Genomic DNA, 22759 nt, shown 5'->3' on the forward strand with positions numbered 1-22759 from the left:
ACCAGACAGGACTGGCAAAAAGTGCTCTTCACTGACGAGTCGCGGTTTTGTCTCACCAGCGGTGATGGTCGGATTTGCGTTTATCGTCGAAGGAATGAGCGTTACACCGAAGCCTGTACTCTGGAGCGGGATCGATTTGGAGGTGGAGGGTCCGTCATGGTCTGGGGCGGTGCGTCACAGCATCATCGGACTGAGCTTGTAGTCATTGCAGGCAATCTCAACGCTGTGCGTTACAGGGAAGACCTCCTCCTCCCTCATGTGGTACCCTTCCTGCAGGCTCATCCTGACATGACCCTCCAGCATGACAATGCCACCAGCCATACTGCTCGTTCTGTGCGTGATTTCCTGCAAGACAGGAATGTCAGTGTTCTGCCATGGCCAGCGAAGAGCCCGGATCTCAATCCCATTGAGCACTTCTGGGACCTGTTGGATCGGAGAGTGAGGGCTAGGGCCATTCCCCCCAGAAATGTCCGGGAACTTGCAGGTGCCTTGGTGGAAGAGTGGGGTAACATCTCACAGCAAGAACTGGCAAATCTGGTGCAGTCCATGAGGAGGAGATGCACTGCAGTACTTAAAGCAGCTGGTGGCCACACCAGATACTGACTGTTACTTTTGATTTTGACCCCCCCTTTGTTCAGGGACACACTATTATATTTCTGTTAGTCACATGTCTGTGGAACTTGTTCAGTTTATGTCTCAGTTGTTGAATCTTGTTATGTTCATACAAATATTTACACATGTTAAGTTTACTGAAAATAAACGCAGTTGACAGTGAGAGGACGTTTATTTGTTTGCTGATTTTATAAATATATGGATGAGCAATGTCAGAGTGGCATAGACTAAGATACAGTAGAATAGTATAGAATACAATATATACATAGGAGATGAGTAATGCAAGATATGTAAACATTATTAAAGTGACTAGTGTTCCATTTATTAAAGTGGCCAATGATTTCAAGTCTGTGTGTTGGCAGCAGCTTCTCTGTGTTAGTGATGGCTATTTAACAGTCTGATGGCCTTGAGATAGAAGCTGTTGTTCAGTCTCTCGGTCCCAGCTTTGATGCACCTGTACTGACCTTGCCTTCTGGATGGTGGCGGGGTGAACAGGCAGTGGCTCGGGTGGTTGTTTTCCTTGATGATCTATTTGGCCTTCCTGTGACATCGGGTGCTGTAGGTGTCCTGGAGAGCAGATCGTTTGCGTTGTGCAGACTGCACCACCCTCTGGTGAGCCCTGCGGTTGTGGGCGGTGCAGTTGCCGTACCAGGCTGTGATACAGCCCGACAGGATGCTCTCAATTGTGCATTTGTAAAAGTTTGTGTGGGTTTTAGGTGACAAGCCAAATTTCTTCAGCCTCCATTTCAGTTTGTCACTTTCCACCTTCTCCACCGCTGTCCCGTCGATGTGGATAGGGGGGTGCTCCCTCTGCTGTTTCCTGAAGTCCACAATCATCTCCTTTGTTTTGTTGACATTGAGTGAGAGGTTATTTTCCTGGGACCACACTCCCAGAGCCCTCACCTCCTCCCTGTATGCTGTCTCATCGTTGTTGGTAATCAAGCCTACTACTGTGTCGTCTGCAAAGGGTGGCTACTTTGAAGAATCTAAATCTAAATGAATCTAAATGTGTTCATTTGTTTAACACTTTTTGGGTTACTACATGATTCAATATGTGTTATTTCATAGTTTTGATGTCTTCACTGTTCAAACTTTTGACTGGTACTGTACATACAACTGAACAGTGATTTTTCCGACAGTTTGACCTCCCGATCCGTTCTGAGACAATGACCCCTGACCCTGATATGACTCCAACTGACAGGAATACCCCTTATCACCATGACTGCAGTCTAACAGACTAGCTTAGACTAGCTACAACACAGAATAGTTAACACACACACACACACACATACAGAGAGAGAATAGCTTATCCACTATCCTGCCCAGTAGATATGATATGAAAAAATGCTGTTGGAAAGAAGATTAGCCCCCTGTGATGAGGTCAATGTTTACAATATCACCAATACTGTCAAAAGGGTCCATAAGGTTCAGGTATATTCAATGACACATGTTATTCAGTGGTAATGGTGTCAATAGAAGACGCCAAGGGTTGTGGGTTTTGAATCCTGCTGGGGCTACCCATACGCCCAAAAATATATGCACACATGACTGTAAGTCTCTTTGGATAAAAGTGCCTGCTAAACGGCATATATTATTATTGAATTATTAAACCTGAGGGATTTACATGACATGAGAGAGAGAAGGAGTCTGTTGAGACAGTACCCAGTGATCCAGCCTCCACCCACTGTTCTAAAAATGCCGCAGGGCCAGGCTAAGATGTGATTGGTCAGTAATGTGACAGCAGCACAGTCCTTTAGACAGAGGACAACCGTTGACTGTTATTTTTTTTAAAGATAAACATTGCCACTCCCCTTCTGTGAGTGCCCAGTCATATATAGATGTCTCTGTGTGCTAGAATGGGACACTGTAAAGAAGGATTGGATAGTGAGGGAATATTCTAGAACACGGCAATTTTTAACAGTACATGTGACCCAGCTGTGACAATCGTTTCATTCAGTTCCATTTCAATGAAAGTTCCATTTGGCTCCCGTTGTGGAAATGCTGTACTTCCTGCAGAATCTGGTAGACTGATGACATCACTGTCCAATCCTTCTTCAGCTCGTTCTAGTCTGCGTGGGCTCTCCCCATCATGACATCACCATCTCTGTTCCTCTGTGTACTCTCCCCTGCCTTCAAACCTTGCCTCCTCTGACCATTATTCTGGCCAAATAATACAAAGTATTTTATAAAAGGAACATTTATAATAAAATAACAATCATACAAATAAATAAAAAAATCGGAGCAGTGCACTTCTCAATTGCATAAAAAAAACAGAAAAGCCATTGATGCACAGCTGAAGCTTTTCAAATCCATGCGAATCCAACCCCTGAAGATAGAAACACTAACCCCGCCCTTTCGCTCTCTCCTCTCCCCGCCCCTCCAGATATCTGTCTGAAGGAGACCATGTCGCTGGCTGACAGTCTGTACAACCTGCAGCTGGTGCAGGAGTTCTGCAGGGACAGCCTCAACCACTGCTGCCACTTCTCCCTGGAGGACATGCTCTATGCCCACTCTTCCATCAAGGTAGGACCATGGGGAACAGAAGGGGGGCTGGGGGGGACAAGGGAGGTATAATGGGGGGACAAGGTAGGGGGATGGGGGAATAGGGAGGGAGGGAGGCTGTGGGCGACAGGGGAAGAGGTCTGGGAGGACAGGGATGGAGGCTGTGGGGGACAGGGGAATGGGTCTGGGGGGGACATGGCGGCTGTGTGGGACAGGGGTCTGGGGGACAGGACAGAGGGTTGGGGTGAAGAGGGGAGGCTGGGGCGACATGGGAGAAACCAAGACTTGGTTAGTTGGGTAGGGAGGGAAATGGGGTGTTGACATTGGAGGTAGAGTATACAGTATATATATATACACTGAGTGTACAAAACATTAAGAACACCTTCTTAATATTGAGTTACACCCCCTATCATTTTGCCCTCAGAACAGCCTCAATTCGTCGGGGCATAGACTCTACAAGATGTTGAAAGCGTTCCACAGGGATGTTGGCCCATGTTGACTCCAATGCTTCTCACAGTTGTATCAAGTTGACTAGCTGTCCTTTGGGTGGTGGACCATCTTGATACACACAGGAAGCTGTTGAGCGTGAAAAACCCAGCAGCGGTAAAGCTCTTGACACAAACCGGTGCGCCTGGCACCTACTACCATACCCCGTTCAAAGGCACTTAAATATTTTGTCTTGCCCATTCATGGCACACATACACAATCCATGTCTCAATTGTCTCAAGGCTTAAAAATCCTTCTTTAACCTGTCTCCTCCCCTTCATCTACACTGACTGAAGTGGATTTAACAAGTGACATCAATAAGGGATCATAGCTAATTTTCAAATGGGGTAATGATGCATAGGGGGGCATAAGAGGACAGGGAGGGTAGATGTTTTAAAATTACTTTTTGGCAAGAATGACTCACGAAGAGTATATTAGTCATTGGTGTTCAACCGGTGTGCCTTGAGGAACTCTCAGGCGTGTGAAAATCATTAGCAAAGGAAAGTCTGATTAGGATTTATTTCTAAATATATGGCTCTGGTCTTAGCTATACCACAGCCTCTGGTACTGTATGTCTCTGGGCTTAGCTATACCACAGCCTCTGGTACTGTATGTCTCTGGGCTTAGCTATACCACAGCCTCTGGTACTGTATGGCTCTGGGCTTAGCTATACCACAGACTCTGGTACTGTATGGCTCTGGTCTTAGCTATACCACAGACTCTGGTACTGTATGGCTCTGGTACTGTATGGCTCTGGTCTTAGCTATACCACAGCCTCTGGTACTGTATGGCTCTGGTCTTAGCTATACCACAGACTCTGGTACTGTATGTCTCTGGGCTTAGCTATACCACAGACTCTGGTACAGTATGGCTCTGGGCTTAGATATACCACAGCCTCTGGTACTGTATGGCTCTGGTCTTAGCTATACCACAGCCTTTGGTACTGTATGGCTCTGGTCTTAGCTATACCACAGCCTCTGGTACTGTATGGCTCTGGTCTTAGCTATACCACAGACTCTGGTACTGTATGTCTCTGGGCTTAGCTATACCACAGACTCTGGTACAGTATGGCTCTGGGCTTAGATATACCACAGCCTCTGGTACTGTATGGCTCTGGTCTTAGCTATACCACAGACTCTGGTACTGTATGGCTCTGGTCTTAGCTATACCACAGCCTCTGGTACTGTATGGCTCTGGTACTGTATGGCTCTGGTCTTAGCTATACCACAGCCTCTGGTACTGTATGGCTCTGGTACTGTATGTCTCTGGGCTTAGCTATACCACAGCCTCTGGTACAGTATGGCTCTGGGCTTAGATATACCACAGCCTCTGGTACTGTATGGCTCTGGTCTTAGCTATACCACAGCCTTTGGTACTGTATGGCTCTGGTCTTAGCTATACCACAGCCTCTGGTACTGTATGGCTCTGGTCTTAGCTATACCACAGCCTCTGCCATAGAAACAAATGGAGCATGGCTTTGTGTCCGTGGTTGCACCTTTACATGGCAGAAAACCTTGTCTGTAGCCCAAAGCGTTCAAAACTAAAGACCAATTTTACGGGAGCTACATTTTCTTCTTTCTGGTGCAGATTTGCGGGACGCTTTTAAAGGGGTACACACAAATTAGTAAAACTGAAAATATTTCAAATAAACCCTATTTAATCTAATAGAAAATAGATGGTTTTCAGTATGGATCAGCTGAGATGGCAGCCATTGCCACTAAATAAATGAATAGGGAAATTGTCGATGTGCTTCATTTTATATCCCATCAAGGTGTGCCACGGTTCAAAAAAGGTTGTGAACCACTGTATCAGTGTACTGTACTCTATGTGGGTAGAGGAGATTTGGGTGTGCGTGTTTGTGTAGGAGAGGTCCATTCTGCCACACTGACTGTTCTGCCAAGTCAAATGAGAGTATGAGTCACTGTGTGTGAGGAGTGTGTGTGCGTGTGTGCGTGCGTGCGTGTGTATGGGGTTATTCCAGAACAGAAGGGTCAAAGTGGGCCAAAGTCTCCCCCTCAGACAAACAGAGGCTGCTTAGAGAGAAGTGTCATGCTACTTTCTCTGTGCCTGCCTCTCCCTGCCTCTCTTGTTCTGTTGTTGTGCCATTTTCTATCAAAGGAAGACAGAACTGTCAGTAAAGAACTGTTGGTTATTTATGTGCTACATAGAATACTGAATGGTTCTGATGTACTAATCACACATACAGAATTGATCACTTAACTGAGATGTTTTCAATGTGAGGCTGGACAAAACCGATAGAAAACCATGTCATCTGGCTATAGACCCCCAGAATGCATAGCATGTAGTATAGGACAGTGGGGGGGCTGCTGAGGGGAGGACGGCTCATAATAATGGCTGGAATGGAGTCAATGGAATGGTATCAAACGCGTGGTTTCCATGTGGTTGATAACATTCCACTGACTTCATTCCAGCCATTATTATGAGCCGTCCTCCCCTCAGCAGCCCCCACTGGTATAGGAACATTAGTCAGAACCAATTAGGATTCTGGTCCTCCCCCTGACCGTTGGCACACTGTGTCTTTTCCATAGACTGCTTGTTGCTTGTGTGTGTATGTGTGTGTGTGTGTGTGTGTGTGTGTGTGTGTGTGTGTGTGTGTGTGTGTGTGTGTGTGTGTGTGTGTGTGTGTGTGTGTGTGTGTGTGTGTGTGTGTGTGTGTGTACCAACCTCTTATTGAGTGATACAAACACAACCAAGGGGGTGCACAGGGTCCCTTTTGGTCTAACAGACACACACACACACCATGCACTGCTGGGTGTGTATAGAGTGGAAACAGTGCTACAAGGGAGTGTCTCAGGCAGGGAGAGAGAGTGAGAGAACGGCTCCTGAAGAGCAGCCAAAAGCTGGCATAGAGCCAACTCCCAACTGGCCAAATCTCCAGAACCCCTAACCAACCAGCCATAGTGTGTGTGTGTGGGCGTGTGTGAAAAGGGACACTGTTCACACCCGTTATTTGTGGAGGAGTGTGTTCTAGGCTCAAAACTCGACTTGATGTCCAAGAACTATAACAATACAAAGAGCATATCCAAGCAACCATGTTCTGGAATCTAAAGTCTTAGTTTTGTGGTCAATGGAGATGCTATTTTCCGTAGAGAGAGAGAAGCCCAGTCAAAATATGTGGTTTAAAAGGCTCTCAACAAATGAATGACTCTTCTATGGAGGTCTCCAGAGTCTGTTTTTACCATTAAAGCATAAAATGATATTTGAGTTACACTCTATGGGGTGTGTATTGCACACTAAACTATACCAGATGGTATTTAGTCAGTTCTTCCACTACACACTAGAAGTTGAGGTAACATAGCTATATGAGGCTGCCAATAACGCACGCACACACACACACACACACACACACACACACACACACACACACACACACACAATCAGTTACCTAGCAACAAAGGCAGCTCAGAGGCAGCTTTACCTGCTTTCTCTGGCCTCAGTCACAGTACCTTCAGAAAGTACTCATACCCCTTGACTTATTTCACATTTTGTTGTGTTACAGCCTGAATTCAAAATGGATTCAATAAAAATCAAAAATCTCTCACCCATCTACACATAATACGCCATAATGACAAAGTGAAAACATGTTTTTTATTTTATTTTAGCAAATTGATTGAAAATGAAATACAGAATATCTCATTTACATAAGTAAGTAAGCGAGTCTTTCTGGGTAAGTGTCTAAGAGTCATTACAGCTGTGAGTCTTTCTGGGTAAATGTCTAAGAGTCATTACAGCTGCGAGTCTTTCTGGGTAAGTGTCTAAGAGTCATTACAGCTGCGAGTCTTTCTGGGTAAATGTCTAAGAGTCATTACAGCTGTGAGTCTTTCTGGGTAAGTGTCTAAGAGTCATTACAGCTGTGAGTCTTTCTGGGTAAGTGTCTAAGAGTCATTACAGCTGTGAGTCTTTCTGGGTAAATGTCTAAGAGTCATTACAGCTGTGAGTCTTTCTGGGTAAGTGTCTAAGAGTCATTACAGCTGTGAGTCTTTCTGGGTAAACCGCTAATATTTGCACATTATTCTTTTTTATATTCCTCAAGCTTTGTCAAGTTGGTTGTTGATCATTGCTAGACAGCCACTTTGAAGACTTGCCATAGATTTTCAAGACGATTTAAGTCAAAACTGTGACTAGACCACTCAGGGACATTCAATGTCATCTTGGTGAGCAACTCCAGTGTGAATTTGGCCTTTTGTTTTAGGTTATTGTCTTGCTGAAAGGCAAATTAGTTTTGCTGAAAGGTGAATTCATCTCCCAGTGTCTGGTGGAAAGCAGACTGAACAAGGTTTTCCTCTAGGATTTTGTCTGTGCTTAGCCCCCTTCCGTTTCATTTTTATCCTGAAAAATATGAAGAGTGGTACTAAGTAATGTGTTGTATTGGATTTGCCCAAAACATAACACTTTGTATTCAGGACAAAAAGTTAATCGTTTTTCCACATTTTTTGCAGTATTACTTTAGTGCCTTGTTGTAAACAGGATGCATGTTTTGGAATGTTTTATTCTGTACAGAGTTCCTTCTTTTCACTGTGTCAATTAGGTTAGTATTGTGGAGCAACTACAATGTTGTTGATCCATCCTCAGTTTTCTCCTACCACAGCCGTTAAACTCTGTAACTGTTTTAAAGTAACCATTGGCCTCATGGTGAAATCCCTGAACGGTTTCCTTCCTCTAAGTTAGGAAGGATGCCTGTAAGAATTTGTTCTTGACTTGCTACATCTTTGTAGTGACTGGGTGTATTGATACATCATTCAAAGTGTAGTTATTAACTTCATCATGCTCAAAGGAATATTCTATGTCTGCAAAGGAATATTCTATGTTTTTTTAATCTACCAATAGGTGCCCTTCTTTGCGAGGCATTGGAAAACCTCCCTGGTCTTTGTGAATGAATTTGTATTTGAAATTCCCTGCTCGACTGAGGGACCTTACAGATAATTGTATGTGTGGGGCACATAGATCAGGTAGTCATTAAAAAATCCTGTTAAACACTATTATTGCACACATAGTGAGTCCATGCAACTTATCATATGACTTGTTCAGCAAATTTGTACTCATTAACTTATTTAGGCCCACCATAACAAAGGGGTTGAATACTTATTGACTCAAGACATTTCCGATTTTCATTTCTTATTAATTTGCAAACATTTCTAAAATCATAATTCCACTTTGACATGAGGGGGTATTGTGTGTAGGCCAGTAACACAAAATCTAAATGTAATCCATTTTAAATTCAGGCGGTAGTACAGCAACATTTGGAAAAAGTCGAGGGGTGTGAATACTTTATGAAGGCACTGTATTTTGCCTCCTGTGTGTCTTAACAGAGGCACCTTGTGGACAAATGTAGGTATTTGGTTGTATTACATTTTCTTTGCCCTTCTCTAACTCATACTGTGTGTGTTTTTGCCCTGTTGCAGAATAACTACCTGGTGTTTATGGCAGAGCTGTTCTGGTGGTTTGAGGTGGTCAAGCCTTCGTTTGTGCAGCCCAGAGTCTTTGACCCACAAGGTAAGCCGAAGAGGGTGACGCTGAAGATGACGATGGGGATAATGAAGATAATCAACTGCATTGACATAGTATATTTCAGTTTTCACCAGAATTCAGAGCACGTCAACTACCTTTTATTGACTTGAGTATCCTGACTGATTGGTGTTTGTTTTGTCAGCCTGGGATCTAGCTCCGTCAGCAAGGGCTATGGCTCCTATCTGTAGCCCAGCCAAACAGGACTTTGGGGACAGCCCAGAACACAAAAGGTATGATTTAATATTGAGTGGACAAATGTAATAATCTGGAGTTCCCTTATTGAAGAAGCTTGGGAAAGGTCGAGCGTAGTTCAACTTGGCAGTTACAGGAAGTGTGATTTTGAGCTTTATCGTAATTCTCTCTCTCTCTCTCTCTCTCGCTCTCGCTCTCGCTCTCTCTCTCAGGCTTCAACCAGACTCTGCTTCAGGTAAGAACACAGGAACTACCCCTTTCCTCAGAATCACAAACACTTATCTGTCAGAAGACTCTGAACTACTATTGGTTCTCTTTGATTTAGTCTCTGTGCGTGTGGAACTAACCTTTTTCCCCCCCTGTTTCGGGCAGGTGTGATAAAGAGGACGGCATCCATGTCCTATGTGGACGGCTGTGTGGGGACGTGGCCTAAGGAAAGACGGTCTAGGGGCATCTCCTTTGAGATTCCTTTGGACGGGGATCCTAACTTCCCTCCCTGTTGGGGTCCCTCACTCCGGGACATGACCCGCTCTGCCAGCACTGAGGGCCTGGGGCGGTTCAAAGTTCACCACGCACCCCAGGGGGACATGAAGAGCCACCTCTCCTTTCAGCCAGTCAGTGTCAACGGCCCTAGCAGCACCGCAGGACACATTACTGAGGGGGACTACAACAGGGACTCACCAAACTCCCACAAAGCACTGGGGCGCGGGCAGACTCAGCCACACAAGAACCGGAACAGGTACTTATGATGGCTCTGACGGTAGGACACCCGAGTTGTGTGTACAAGGGATACATATGCTGAATATAAATATGTTACTAACTGATAAAAGTGTTTAATAAATTATCATACCGGTCTGTCAATCTAGATATTCCAATGGTGTTCTCAAAGAGAACGGCAATGGCGGCAGCGGCCCCGTCAGCCCGTCGAGCCCCCCTAGCATCGAGGAGGCTCTGAAGATCATCCACGACACAGAGAGGCCCCACGGCAGTCTGGGGCCCGGGGCCAACGGCTTCTTCCTCCACGATGGAGCTGAACCTTCAGACCCAGGGGACGACCCTGATGACTATCCAGGATCGGCTAAGGCCCGGGCAGACGAGGCCGACCCCTACTCAGCCTCTACGGAGGAAGTGGACACAGGGATCCACGTGAAGTCGGAGGACATCCAGGAGAGTTTGGATGAGGACAATTCTTCCCTCAGGGACTACTCTGATATGGACCCTGACTATGAGGCTATGACCCGATCCTGTCCCTTACCAGAGGGGAATGGAGAGAGGGGGGTGAGGAGCAGCCCATACCCCACCTCGGTGTCCCCAGCCCCTTTGTCTCATGCTCCCAGCCCTGCCTCGTCCTCGGGTGGTTCTGGCGGCGGACTGGTTCGCATGACCAGCTTCGCCGAGCAGAAGTTACGGAAGCTGGAGGGGCGGAGCAGTGGAGGGACCACCCCCGAGAGCGCTGAACTCTACGTTCCCAACACGCCCCCCACACGAACTGCCACGCTCGAGGTCAGTAGAGAAACTCTACCTCTCTCTCTCTGTCACTATGTTAATGTCTCTTGGAATCTCTCTCTCTCTCTCTCTCTCTCTCTGTCTCTCTCTCTCTCTCTCTCTGTCTCTGTCTCTGTCTCTCTCTGTCTCTCTGTGTCTCTGTCTTTCTGTCTCTCTCTGTCTCTCTCTGTCTTTCTGTCTCTCTCTGTCTCTCTGTCTCTCTCTGTCTCTCTGTCTCTCTCTCTCCATTGATCTATTTCTCTGTCGCTCTTTCAACTCTTTTTGGTCCTACTCCACATTTCTCTTTTGCTTTTTCTCTCTCCCCTCTCGTACCTCTCGCCCTCCTCTTCCCACCCTCTCTCTCTCTGTCTCTCTCTCTCTCTCTCGCTCTCCTTCTCAGATCTCCAGCCCCACCCGCCCAGCCCAGACCCCGGCCACGCCCTCTCCCAGAGACCACACCCACCTGTTGCCGTCAGATATGGTGCACCTGAAGATGAAGCTGGAGGAGAAACGCAGAGCCATCGAGGCCCAGAAGAAGAAGGTACAGAGAGCTTCTCGTCTTTGGCAGCGTCTCAAGCGGCATCCTATTCCCTGTTTCCATAGGGCTCTAGTCAGAAGTAGGGCACTATGTAGGGAATTGGGTGCCATATCAGAAATCAAACAGAAATCATTTGCACCATCATCTTGTTGGATCATTTGGTATGCTCATTGGTTCCCCCCCAAAAAATTGCTGAAATAATAAGACATTTCCTTCTGTTTCAGGTTGAGGCAGCGTTCACCCGGCATCGTCAGAAGATGGGCCGGACAGCCTTCCTCAACGTGGTGCGAAGGAAAGGGGTGACCCCCTCGCCCACCAGCCCCATCCCTGGGGGCCACGACCTGGACAAGCCCTCCCCAGATCGCTTCTTCGCCCCTTCGGAAAGCCTGGGCCAGGCGGAGAGGTGCAAGCCCGACGGAGCCGCTCCCAAGTCCCCCTGCGAGGAGGGTGCAGGTAGTCACCACTATAGCTTCTGATGAAACCAACCTTTGTTTCCTACTTTTTGTTTCCTACTTTTGGTTTCCTACTTTTTGGAGCAAATAGCCTGGTCCCCAGCTCTGTTTGTGCTGCGTTGCCAACGTTGGCTTGACAAGACAGCACAAAATGATAGAGGGCCAGGCTAGGGAGCACGTGTACTGTTTTATGTGTCGTGTTTGCTGCATGTGTAACAGCCACCTTATGGACGAGAGGTGTCTGCTGTGTCGTGCTCCAGGTGTCGGGGTTGGAGAGGTGGACCTGGGCGAGTACACTCGCTCCATCGAGAGGCTGAACACGTCCCTGGGGTTCCTGCAGACGGAGATGCAGCGGCTGGCCCAGCAGCAGGACAGGATCATGACCATGAGGGAACAGCAACAGTCCTGGGTCATACCTCCTCCAGCGCCCTCACCACACAGGTACGGTCATCAATATCACATAAGTGGTACCCAAGACTGGCATGAGAATTGATAATGCGGACTAAAAATAGGGGCGTTTAATATCGGATGAAGTTAAGATATTTCACCTAAAACCATTTATCATCATACTATTATCCCTAATTTATCGTGATAAAAGCAGTTGTCGCAATACTATTATTGCTTAGTTAGTTCTCATTGCAAATGTAAACTCTCTCTACAGGCAGCTCCGGGAGCTCCGCAGCAACAGTGTAACCGGCCGGGGGTCCGTGGGGTCCTTGTCCCCAATCTTGTCCTCGGCGGGTGGTTCCCCCCGCGCCGCCCACCGTTCCCCCGGCGGCCTCAAGCGCCGACCGGCCTCCTTCCATGCCAGCACCCCTCACACCCCACGCACCCCACGCCCCACCGAGCTCAAGGTAACCCCCTTCCGACGGATGCTCGACACCCCCACGTCCGTGGACAGTCTGCCCAGGCTGAGACGCTTCTCACCCAGCCAGACCCAGGTCACCTCCTTTGCCTACCTGGGACACGACGAAGGACCTGGGGCCACGGAGGGCAAGGAGAGAGGCGCCACAGGGGGAACAGAGGAGCCCCAAAACCAAACCAAACCACCTGAGACAGAGGTAGCGGGGGCGGGGATAAGGAGTGCCGGCGCTCGTCCCTCTTCGCCCACCGCAGCGCCAGCCGAAGGGAGAGAGAAGGAGAGGAAGGAGGAGAGGAGAGACAGAGGGAAAACGGAGAAGTCGGCAGAGGTGCTGTCTCAGCCAGTGAGAGACCTGACGGAGGAGCCGGCGTCGTCGCTGAAGCCTTTGGGTGGACAGGGTCTCGAGACAAGTGGAGAGGGGGAGAACAGAGGAGAGCCGTACGGAGAGGACCAAAAAATGTGCTGTGGTTTCTTCTTCAAGGTAACTGTACTTCACTGTACATTTCAGAATTGTGAGAGGACGGGACACGTGCTGTATGTAGCATGTTACGACGACGGGTTCATTGATCCATAGGTACTGTAACAGCAACACATGAACTATGCAAAGACTCATGAACTATGACTTCAAATGGGTCCGGGACAGTAATTGTGTGTACAGTATCTAGGATAAAGGGTGAGACAGCTCACATACTAATGCTAGAACAGCAGACTAATGAGCCGTGCTAGGAGAATGGAGCCAACAGAGCTACTGTATGCCACGACAGAAGGGATAGCTAACAGTGTATCTGCTGGAACATACTATCAACTTCAACAGACACAAATGTTATTATCCCAGTCTAGAAATATCTGGAAATGAAGCCAACACTGTACAACATTAAAATGGGTCACATACACCGAGTATACCTAACATTAGGAACACCTTCCTGATATTGTGTTGCACGGGGTGTCGGAAGCGTTCCACGGGGATGCCGGCCCATGTTGACGCCAATGCACAGTGCTGTCAAGTTGGCTAGATGTCCTTTGGGTGGTGGACCATTCTTCATACGCACGGGAAACTGTTGAGTGTGGAAAAGTCTGCCGCGTAGAAGTTCTTGACGCAAACCGGTGCACCTGACACCTACTACTATACCCCGTTCAAAGGCACTTCAATCTTTTGTCTTGCCCATTCACCCTCTGAATGACACACATACACAATCCCATGTCTCAATTGTCTCAAGGCTTAAAAATCCTTCTTTAACCTGTCTCCTCCCCTTCATCTACACTGATTGAAGTGGATTTAACAAGTGACATCAATAAGGGATAATAGCTTTCACCGGGATTCACCTGGTCTGTCTGTGAAATGGTAAGAGCAGGTATTCTTAATGTTTTGTATGCTCATCTGCCATGAATTCCCTCTGACATACATTTGACCAATCAGAGCCGAGGAGGAGTGTTGATCTTTGAAGTGAGAGGATGTGACAATGCTGTCTGATCTCATTTTGTCTCTGGCGTTACAAATAACTGCAAACTAGCCTTCATGTTGGCACCAAACGTTCTATGACAACAAGATTACAATTTCCAATCTAAGCAGAATTTTGATGTCAACGTGGCAGCCATTCAAATTCTAAACATCAAAAACACAAATTTGTCAACCTATTTATATAACTCTGACTCCGTCTCCACCCCACACCCCTCCAGGACGATGGGAAGGGAGAGGAGGACATGGCGGTGAAGAGGGCTGCTCTGCTGGAGAAGAGGGTGAGGAGAGAGAAGGAGACGCAGGAGAAGAAACAGCAGCAGGAGCTGGAGCAGGAGCAGAAGAAGGAGGAAGCACGGTCAGTCTGGACCTCAAGGGCCCTGTACCTTTTCCACTGTTATGCTGGGTCTGAAAACTACCATTAGGGGTGAAACCTTACTCCCACTTCAAATGTAGTCATGCATTGTTGTCAATGGGTGACTAAGTGAAAATATGCCTCTTAGTAACTTCTCTTCAATTGGGTAGTAAGTATTGAAGCTTCTCGTCTCTTCTGTCCCTCTTCCCTAGGCTGAAAGCGGAGGAGGAGCAGCAGAAGCGAGAGGACGACAAGCAGAGGAAAGACTACATAAAGAACGAGTACATGAGGAGGAAGCATTTGAAGCAGGTGGAGGATATGGATGTCAGGCCCCGCCATGGAAGTCTCAAAAAGAAGCCCCGCCCAAAATCCATGCACAGGGACGTCATGGAGTCACCCAAGCCACCCGCCAGAGCCACAGGTAACACACACACTCTTAGACACACACACATACACACAAACGCATACACACACACACACACGCACACACACACACACACACACACACACTACACATGCTCATGTTACACATATATCAGTGGAGGCTGCTGAGGGGAGGACGGCTCATAATAATGGCTGGTACGGGGCGAATGGAATGGTATCACACGCGTGGTTTCCATGGAGACCATGTGTTTGATGTTGTTGATACCATTCTACTATTCCACTCAAGACATTATCACGAGCCCGTCCTCCCCAATTAAGGTGCCACAAACCTCCTGTGACATAAACTCAGCAAAAAAAGAAACGTCCTCTCACTGTCAACTGCGTTTATTTTCAGCAAACTTAACATGTGTAAATATTTGTATGAACGTAACAAGATTCAACAACTGAGACATAAACTGAACAAGTTCCACAGACATGTGACTAACAGAAATAGAAAAATGTGTCCCTGAACAAAGTGGGGGGGTCAAAATCAAAAGTAACAGTCAGTATCTGGTGTGGCCACCAGCTGCATTAAGTACTGCAGTGCATCTCCTCCTCATGGACAGCACCAGACTTGCCAGTTCTTGCTGTGAGATGTTACCCCACTCTTCCACCAAGGCACCTGCAAGTTCCCGGACATTTCTGGGGGGAATGGCCCTAGCCTTCACCCTCCGATCCAACAGGTCCCAGACGTGCTCAATGGGATTGAGATCCGGGTTCTTCGCTGGCCATGACAGAACTCTGACATTCCTGTCTTGCAGGAAATCACGCACAGAACGAGCAGTACGGCTGGTTGCATTGTCATGCTGGAGGGTCATGTCAGGATGAGCCTGCAGGAAGGGTACCACATGAGGGAGGAGGAGGTCTTCCCTGTAACGCACAGCGTAGAGATTGCCTGCAATGCCTACAAGCTCAGTCCGATGATGCTGTGAGACACACCGCCCCAGACCATGACGGACCCTCCACCTCCAAATCGATCCCGCTCCAGAGTACAGGCCTCGGTGTAACGCTCATTCCTTCAACGATACACGCGAATCCGACCATCACCGCTGGTGAGACAACCACGACTCGTCAGTGAAGAGCACTTTTTGCCAGTCCTGTCTGGTCCAGCGACGGTGGGTTTGTGCCTATAGCCAACGTTTTTGCCAGTCATGTTTGGTGAGGACCTGCCGTACAACAGGCCTACAAGCCCTCAGTCCAGCCTCTCTCAGCCTATTGCGGACAGTCTGAGCACTGATGGAGGGATTGTGCGTTCCTGCTGTAACTCGGGCAGTTGTTGTTGCCATCCTGTACCTGTCTCGCAGGTGTGATGTTCGGATGTACTGATCCTGTGCAGGTGTTGTTACACGTGGTCTGCCACTGCAAGGACGATCAGCTGTCCGTCCTGTCTCCCTGTAGCGCTGTCTTAGGCGTCTCACGGTACGGACATTGCAATTTATTGCCCTGGCCACATCTGCAGTCCTCATGCCTCCTTGCATGTAGCGTGCCTAACGTGCCTAAGGCACGTTCTCGCAGATGAGCAGGGACCCTGGGCATCTTTCTTTTGGTGTTTTTCAGAGTCAGTAGAAAGGCCTCTTTAATGTCCTAAGTTTTCATAACTGTGACCTTAATTGCCTACCGTCTGTAAGCTGTCAGTGTCTTAACGACCCTTCCACAGGTGCATGTTCATTAATTGTTTATGGTTCATTGAACAAGCATGGGAAACAAGCATTGGATTTTTACGAATTGTCTTTGAAAGACAGGGTCCTGAAAAAGGGACATTTCTTTTTTTGCTGAGTTTAGGCTGTTTATGTGTATTTAGTACACACATATATTCACACACACACACACACTCAAACATGTCTTCTGTTTTTACCTCCAGGTACTCGACCGCGTGGGTTCTCAGTCTCCAGCATGTCCCTGGCCTCCCTCAACCTGGTTGACAACGACAGCAACGCCGGAGATAAGAGGATCCCCAGGTGAGGCCAGAAATTGCCTGATTACAGACTTCCTCAATCGCGTACAAGCAATTTTTGGATCTGTGTTGAGACGCATCTATCGTAGAACAGCAATGATCAAACGCTTAAATACATTTAAAGAACTTCTGATCCAAAATGTGCCTTTGTACCTGACTTGCATATCTTTGACCACCTTTTGCAAAACTTTAAAAGCAAATGTCATCAGTGAATACAAAATTCACTGTTACGTGTTTTGTTCACAGAATATTAACACATTGTTTTTTTAACACAACATTTGAAATGACCCTGTCAGTGTCGTACATGTGCAATATAGGGAAAGATCTAGGCAGAGGGACTGTCAAATGTTTCGGACATGCAGAGAATTAAGTTGGGTTACTGCTAAGTCATCGTCTCCAACATTGTGACCTACATTTAAGAGCTCTGCTTTGGTGTGGATGGAGGCATACGGTGCATTCAGAAAGAATTCAGACCCTTGACTTGTTCCACATTTTGTTATGTTACAGCCTATATGACGCTACAAGCTTGGCACACCTGTATTTGGGGAGTTTCTCCCATTCTTCTCTGCAGATCCTCTCAAGCTCTGTCAGGTTGGATGGGGAGCGTCGCTGCACAGCTATTTTCAGGTCTCTCCAGAGATGTTCGATCGGGTTCAAGTCCGGGCTCTGGCTGGGTCACTTAAAGGACATTCAGAGACTTGTCCCGAAGCCACTTGTGCATTGTCTTGGCTGTGTGCTTAGGGTGATTGTCCGGTTGGAAGGTGAACCTTTGCCCAAGTCTGAGGTCCCGAGCGCTCTGGAGCAGGTTTTCATCAAGGATCTCTCTGTACTTTGCTTCGTTCATCTTTCCCTCGATCCTGACTAGTCTCCCAGTCTCTGCCGCTGAAAAACATCCCCACAGCTTGATGCTGCCACCACCATGCTTCACCGTAGGGATGGTGCCAGGTTTCCTCCAGGCGTGACCCTTGACATTCAGGCCAAACGGTTTAATCTTGGTTTCATCAGACCAGAGAATCTTGTTGCTCATGGTCGGAGAGTCCTTTAGGTGCCTTCTGGCAAACTCCAAGTGGACTGTCATGTGCTTTTACTGAGGCGTGGCTTCCGTCTGGCCACTGTACCATAAAGGCCTGATTGGTGGAGTGCTGCAGAGATGGTTGTTCTTCTGGAAGTTTCAACCTAGAGGAACTCTAGAGCTCTTTCAGAGTGACCATCGGGTTCTTGGTCACCTACCTGACCAAGGCCTTTCTCCCCCGATTGCTCAGTTTGGCCGGGCGGCCAGCTCTAGGAAGAGTCTTGGTGGTTCCAAACTTCCAAACAGATTTTTTGGTACCCTTCCCCAGATCTGTGCCTCGACACAATCCTGTCTCTGAGCTTTACGGACAATCCCTTCGACCTCATGGCTTGGTTTTTGCTCTGACATGCACTGTCAACTGGGGGACCTTATATAGACAGGTGTGTACCTTTCCAAATCATGCCCAATCAATTCAATTTACCATATATGGACTCCAATCAAGTTGTAGAAACATCTCATTAATTATCAATGGAAACAGGATGCACCTGAGCTCAATTTCGAGTCTCATAGCCACGGGTCTGAATTCTTATGTAAATAAGGTATTTCTGTTTATTTTTTATACATTTTCTAAAATGTCTAAAAACCTGTTTTCACTTCGTCGTTATGGGGTTTTGTGTGTAGATTGTTGAGGGAACAAAATGATTTAATCAATTTTAGAATAAGGCTGAAATGTAACAAAAGGGGCCTGAATACTTTCCAAATGCACTGTATACATTCATATTTACAGTTTAGTTATTTAGCAGACACTCTTATCGAGAGCGACATAAGTGAGTGCATATATTTTAGTACTGGTCCCCCATGGGAATCAAACCCACAACCCTAGCCCTACAAGCGCCATGCTCTACCAACTGAGCCACACGGGACCAGTGTTGTTACCCTAGCGCTCGAAGCACCATGCTCTACCAACTGAGCCACACGGGACCAGTGTTGTTACCCTAGCGCTCGAAGCACCATGCTCTACCAACTGAGCCACACGGGACCAGTGTTGTTACCCTAGCGCTACAAGCACCATGCTCTACCAACTGAGTCACACGGGACCCGTGTTGTTACCCTAGCGCTACAAGCACCATGCTCTACCAACTGAGCCACACGGGACCCGTGTTGTTACCCTAGCGCTACAAGCACCATGCTGTACCAACTGAGCCACACGGGACCAGTGTTGTTACCCTAGCGCTACAAGCACCATGCTCTACCAACTGAGCCACACGGGACCTGTGTTGTTCTTCCATTGCATTCACCTTCACTTATTTCTGTTGTGGATTGTGTTTGTGCGCCAATGGAAAGTCTATAAAACTATGAGCGAACCAGCCTATGTATTGAAAACATGGACTTGGATTTGGGATGATACCAATGAATGAATCTTACACACTTATTACAGGGGCTTTTTTTATATACATTTTTTAAATAAATTAGGAATAGTATTTAATTTGATGTGTATGAAATTGTTTCGTGAAATATGCATAAAAAGGACAGTAATTGCCCGTAACTCTGCAACTTTGGATAGTTGTACTTCCAATTTTGATCATCATGATATCGTGACCGCAAAGAAATCCCAGTGGGCACAGACGTCAATTCGACGTCTAGTTTTGATTGACATTTGGTCGCGTTGTCAACTGACGTGAATTCAACAACAAAATGTCACCGTGCCGTTGGACTTAGGTTAAAAGTTGGGTGAATAACAATTCCCTTACGTTGATGACTTTTTGCAAATCCAATCAATTTTCCACGTTGATGCAACATCATCACATTGAATTTTTGGGGTTGAAATCACGTGGAACCAATGTTGATTCAGCCAATTTTTGCCCAGTGGTGTATAATTGATCTAGTTGGACTTTTTAAAAAACATACACGTGTTCTGTTTTTTCTGCTTGGACTCGAGAGATCAGTATGGTAGTGTTCATCTGTTTGCAGGCAGTCGTGTTCTATTGTATGTATTTGCAATTTTTGACGGTATAATATAGTTTTGATGAATGTATTTATGTATTGAGAAGGTAATTGTGTTTCGAAAACACATTTACTGTTTTTCCAAAAGGACACAGAGCTCCGTGTCTTGTGGACTCTGTTTTTGAACTCGACAATATTGTTGAGAAAATCTGTAAAAAGGACATACAGTTTAGCCAACTCCTTTAGCATGACGACGTCAAAAGAGTTGACTAAAGCACAAACAGACCAGGCTGGCTACGATACAAAAAAAAGGCCTTTACAGAGCATCAAAAGCACAAATACTTCTTCAAGAGGACATTCACGTGTCTTATGACTTGTCTAGGTATTGCAACCAAAACGGTTTTCGCTCTCTTCATCTTCTCTATTCCTCTCTCCCTCCTCGCTCTTTGTTTTTCCCCCCTCTGTTTTGCACGGACCTCCCGGAAGCAGTAAACTCGGCACTGTGAGAGGCCATATCTCTTTCTTTTTAAGCTCTCCCAAAGAGAGAAAGGGAAGGTTTGTACGGTCCCTCCCTAGACCAGCCTAGGGCCTAGACTTTCATCTAGACTTTCATCTCAGTGCATCACACTCCAGATTGATCAATCAATCTGCTTTTACTTGAGGTAATATCTTTGAGAACAATTCCCTGTAGCCATACCTAACAGAATCTATCTCTCTATATTTATGAATCATGTTTGAGCAAGCCACATACAGGACAGCAACATTCTTTCTGAGTATGACCTGAGACGTAGAGGACACATCCATATGTTTTTAATAGATGTGTTATTTCACGGTCATGCTGTATTGGTTAAGTGTTGGCCAATTACCTCCATTAAAACAGAAGAAAAAAATTACGCTCAGTACCACAGTTGCTTCTGCCTCATTTCATACATGCCCAGCCTCCTGCCTCCACTCCTGCCTCACCGACTCTGCCCTTTCTCTGCTCCGAGGCTGGTCCTTGCTAGCTGCTCCATGCTAGCTGCTCCATGCTAGCTGCTCCATGCTAGCTGCTCCTAGCTGCTCCATGCTAGCTGCTCCTAGCTGCTCCTAGCTGCTCCATGCTAGCTGCTCTACGTTAAGCTGCTGTCTCTAGTTGTTACCTCTAGACTAGACCCGGCGTCAGAGCCATCCAAGCTGCAGCAGACGGGCGCTCTCCCGTCCCAGGCACGGTAACTTCCACAGCCATGCTGGCTCACATGGAGCCATAGGCCCTTTGTTTTGTATGCAGAGACTTCAAACTAGGGTACACACTAACCCTAACCCCAATTAGGACATGAATGAGCCTGGGCCTGGGACATGAGTGTGGCTGCTGCAGTTGTATTCTGTCTTGTCACTGTACAGTTGCCTAAAGCTGCTGTTGCATATGATGATTGGACTGCACAATAGCTTTGCTCTACTGCACGTGCCTCTGATCTGATCCAGGGACACAGAGATCACTGGGGATGATGTAATATGAGGGAACAGGGAAGGCTGCCTGGGAGAACTGTGTCTATGTCTGACCCTGTTTCTCTGTATGTCTCTGTGTCTGTGTATACGTGGTGTATATGTCTATGTCTGTTTTTTGTGTGTGAATGTGTATCTGTTATTGTGTGTGTGTCCACGCATGTGTCACTCGTACTGTATATGTGTGTGTGTGTGTACATCCCTAGGCCAGACTCTGCTAGGCCAGACTCTGCTAGGCCAGACTCTGCTAGGCCAGACTCTGCGGAGGGCAATCTGTCGTCCTGCCCGTCTCGTAACGGAGAGAAGGACTGGGAGAACGAGTCCACAACCTCCTCCACTCCCTCCAACCAAGAGTACACAGGTACGGACCGCTCCGCTACGATCACGGTATTCTGCTTTCAAAAGGAGACCAAACTCTTGCAGTATACCAGAGCTATGTAGTCCATGTGTAGAACAGGCTGTGTTGTGAGTTTATGTTTGCTTGTTACTGCATTCCTTATGCTGGTATTCGCTTCTTCCCTCAGGGCCAAAGCTGTACAAGGAGCCCAGTGCTAAGTCCAACAAGCATATCATCCAGAACGCCCTGGCCCACTGCTGCCTGGCGGGCAAGGTCAACGAAGGACAGAAGAATAAGATAATAGATGTAGGCAATTTGCTGTACACAACATGTTTCTTTCTCTCTAATTTGACTTCACTCTTTTACCTCACGTTTGTTCCTTTCTTCTCCTCCACTATCTCTTTCAGGAAATGGAGAGGTCGGGGGCCAACAACTTCCTGGTTTTGTTCCGAGACACGGGTTGCCAGTTCCGCTCGGTGTATACCTACTGCCCTGAGACGGAGGAAATCACCAAGCTGGCGGGCATCGGGCCCAAGAGCATCACAGCCAAGATGATCGAGGGCCTGTATAAGTATAACTCAGACAGGAAGCAGTTCAGCCACATCCCTGCCAAGACAATGTCAGCTAGTGTAGACGCCATCACCATCGCCGCTCACCTGTGGCAGACCAAGAAGCAGGGCACGCCCAAGAAACTGGGTAGTCTCAAGTAGTTCAAGCAACAACCCTGCTCATACCAAACCCAGGATATTGTTGCTAGGTGTCCTGAGTTATAGTTGAGGACTGAGGGGAGGCGTTGCGGGTTATCCGACCCAGGAACGGCCAAATGACCTGGGATATTACAGGGTCTGGTTTGGTATGAACAGTGCTAAAGAGTCCATCTTTCTAATCTTCTTTCCCATTCAGATATGTTAATGAACACTTACACTTGGCATTCGTCTGGATCTGATATCGGATGTGCCGTTTAATTTGATGAATATGTGGTAGGTGGTTTTCTTCGAAACAGGACACTATTGACTTTATGCACAACTGGAATGTAGGGGGAAAGAACATCAACACAAGCCTCAAGGGACATTGTTGTTGTTATGCAAGACTGTGTGTGTGTGTGTGTGTGTGTGTGTGTGTGTGTGTGTGTGTGTGT

The 22759-nt window shown here is 47.1% G+C and overlaps 1 protein-coding gene across 1 annotated transcript in view; it reads left to right on the plus strand.

The window, feature by feature from the left end:
- Window positions 1-22759, plus strand: part of camsap2b (calmodulin regulated spectrin-associated protein family, member 2b) — a 64452-nt gene extending 41693 nt beyond the window's left edge. The window contains exons 6-21 of the mRNA XM_038964246.1: window positions 2996-3135; window positions 9024-9171; window positions 9272-9359; window positions 9534-9556; window positions 9694-10060; window positions 10188-10824; window positions 11207-11347; window positions 11569-11797; window positions 12057-12237; window positions 12458-13139; window positions 14336-14472; window positions 14682-14890; window positions 16778-16850; window positions 21536-21645; window positions 21809-21927; window positions 22029-22759. Of these exons, the coding sequence (XP_038820174.1) occupies window positions 2996-3135; window positions 9024-9171; window positions 9272-9359; window positions 9534-9556; window positions 9694-10060; window positions 10188-10824; window positions 11207-11347; window positions 11569-11797; window positions 12057-12237; window positions 12458-13139; window positions 14336-14472; window positions 14682-14890; window positions 16778-16850; window positions 21536-21645; window positions 21809-21927; window positions 22029-22331 (3587 nt within the window). The 3' untranslated portion in view covers window positions 22332-22759. The remainder of the gene's footprint in view (window positions 1-2995; window positions 3136-9023; window positions 9172-9271; window positions 9360-9533; window positions 9557-9693; window positions 10061-10187; window positions 10825-11206; window positions 11348-11568; window positions 11798-12056; window positions 12238-12457; window positions 13140-14335; window positions 14473-14681; window positions 14891-16777; window positions 16851-21535; window positions 21646-21808; window positions 21928-22028) is intronic.

This window comes from Salvelinus namaycush, chromosome 25 (genome assembly GCF_016432855.1).
Source record: "Salvelinus namaycush isolate Seneca chromosome 25, SaNama_1.0, whole genome shotgun sequence".
NCBI classification, from domain to species: Eukaryota; Metazoa; Chordata; class Actinopteri; order Salmoniformes; family Salmonidae; genus Salvelinus; species Salvelinus namaycush.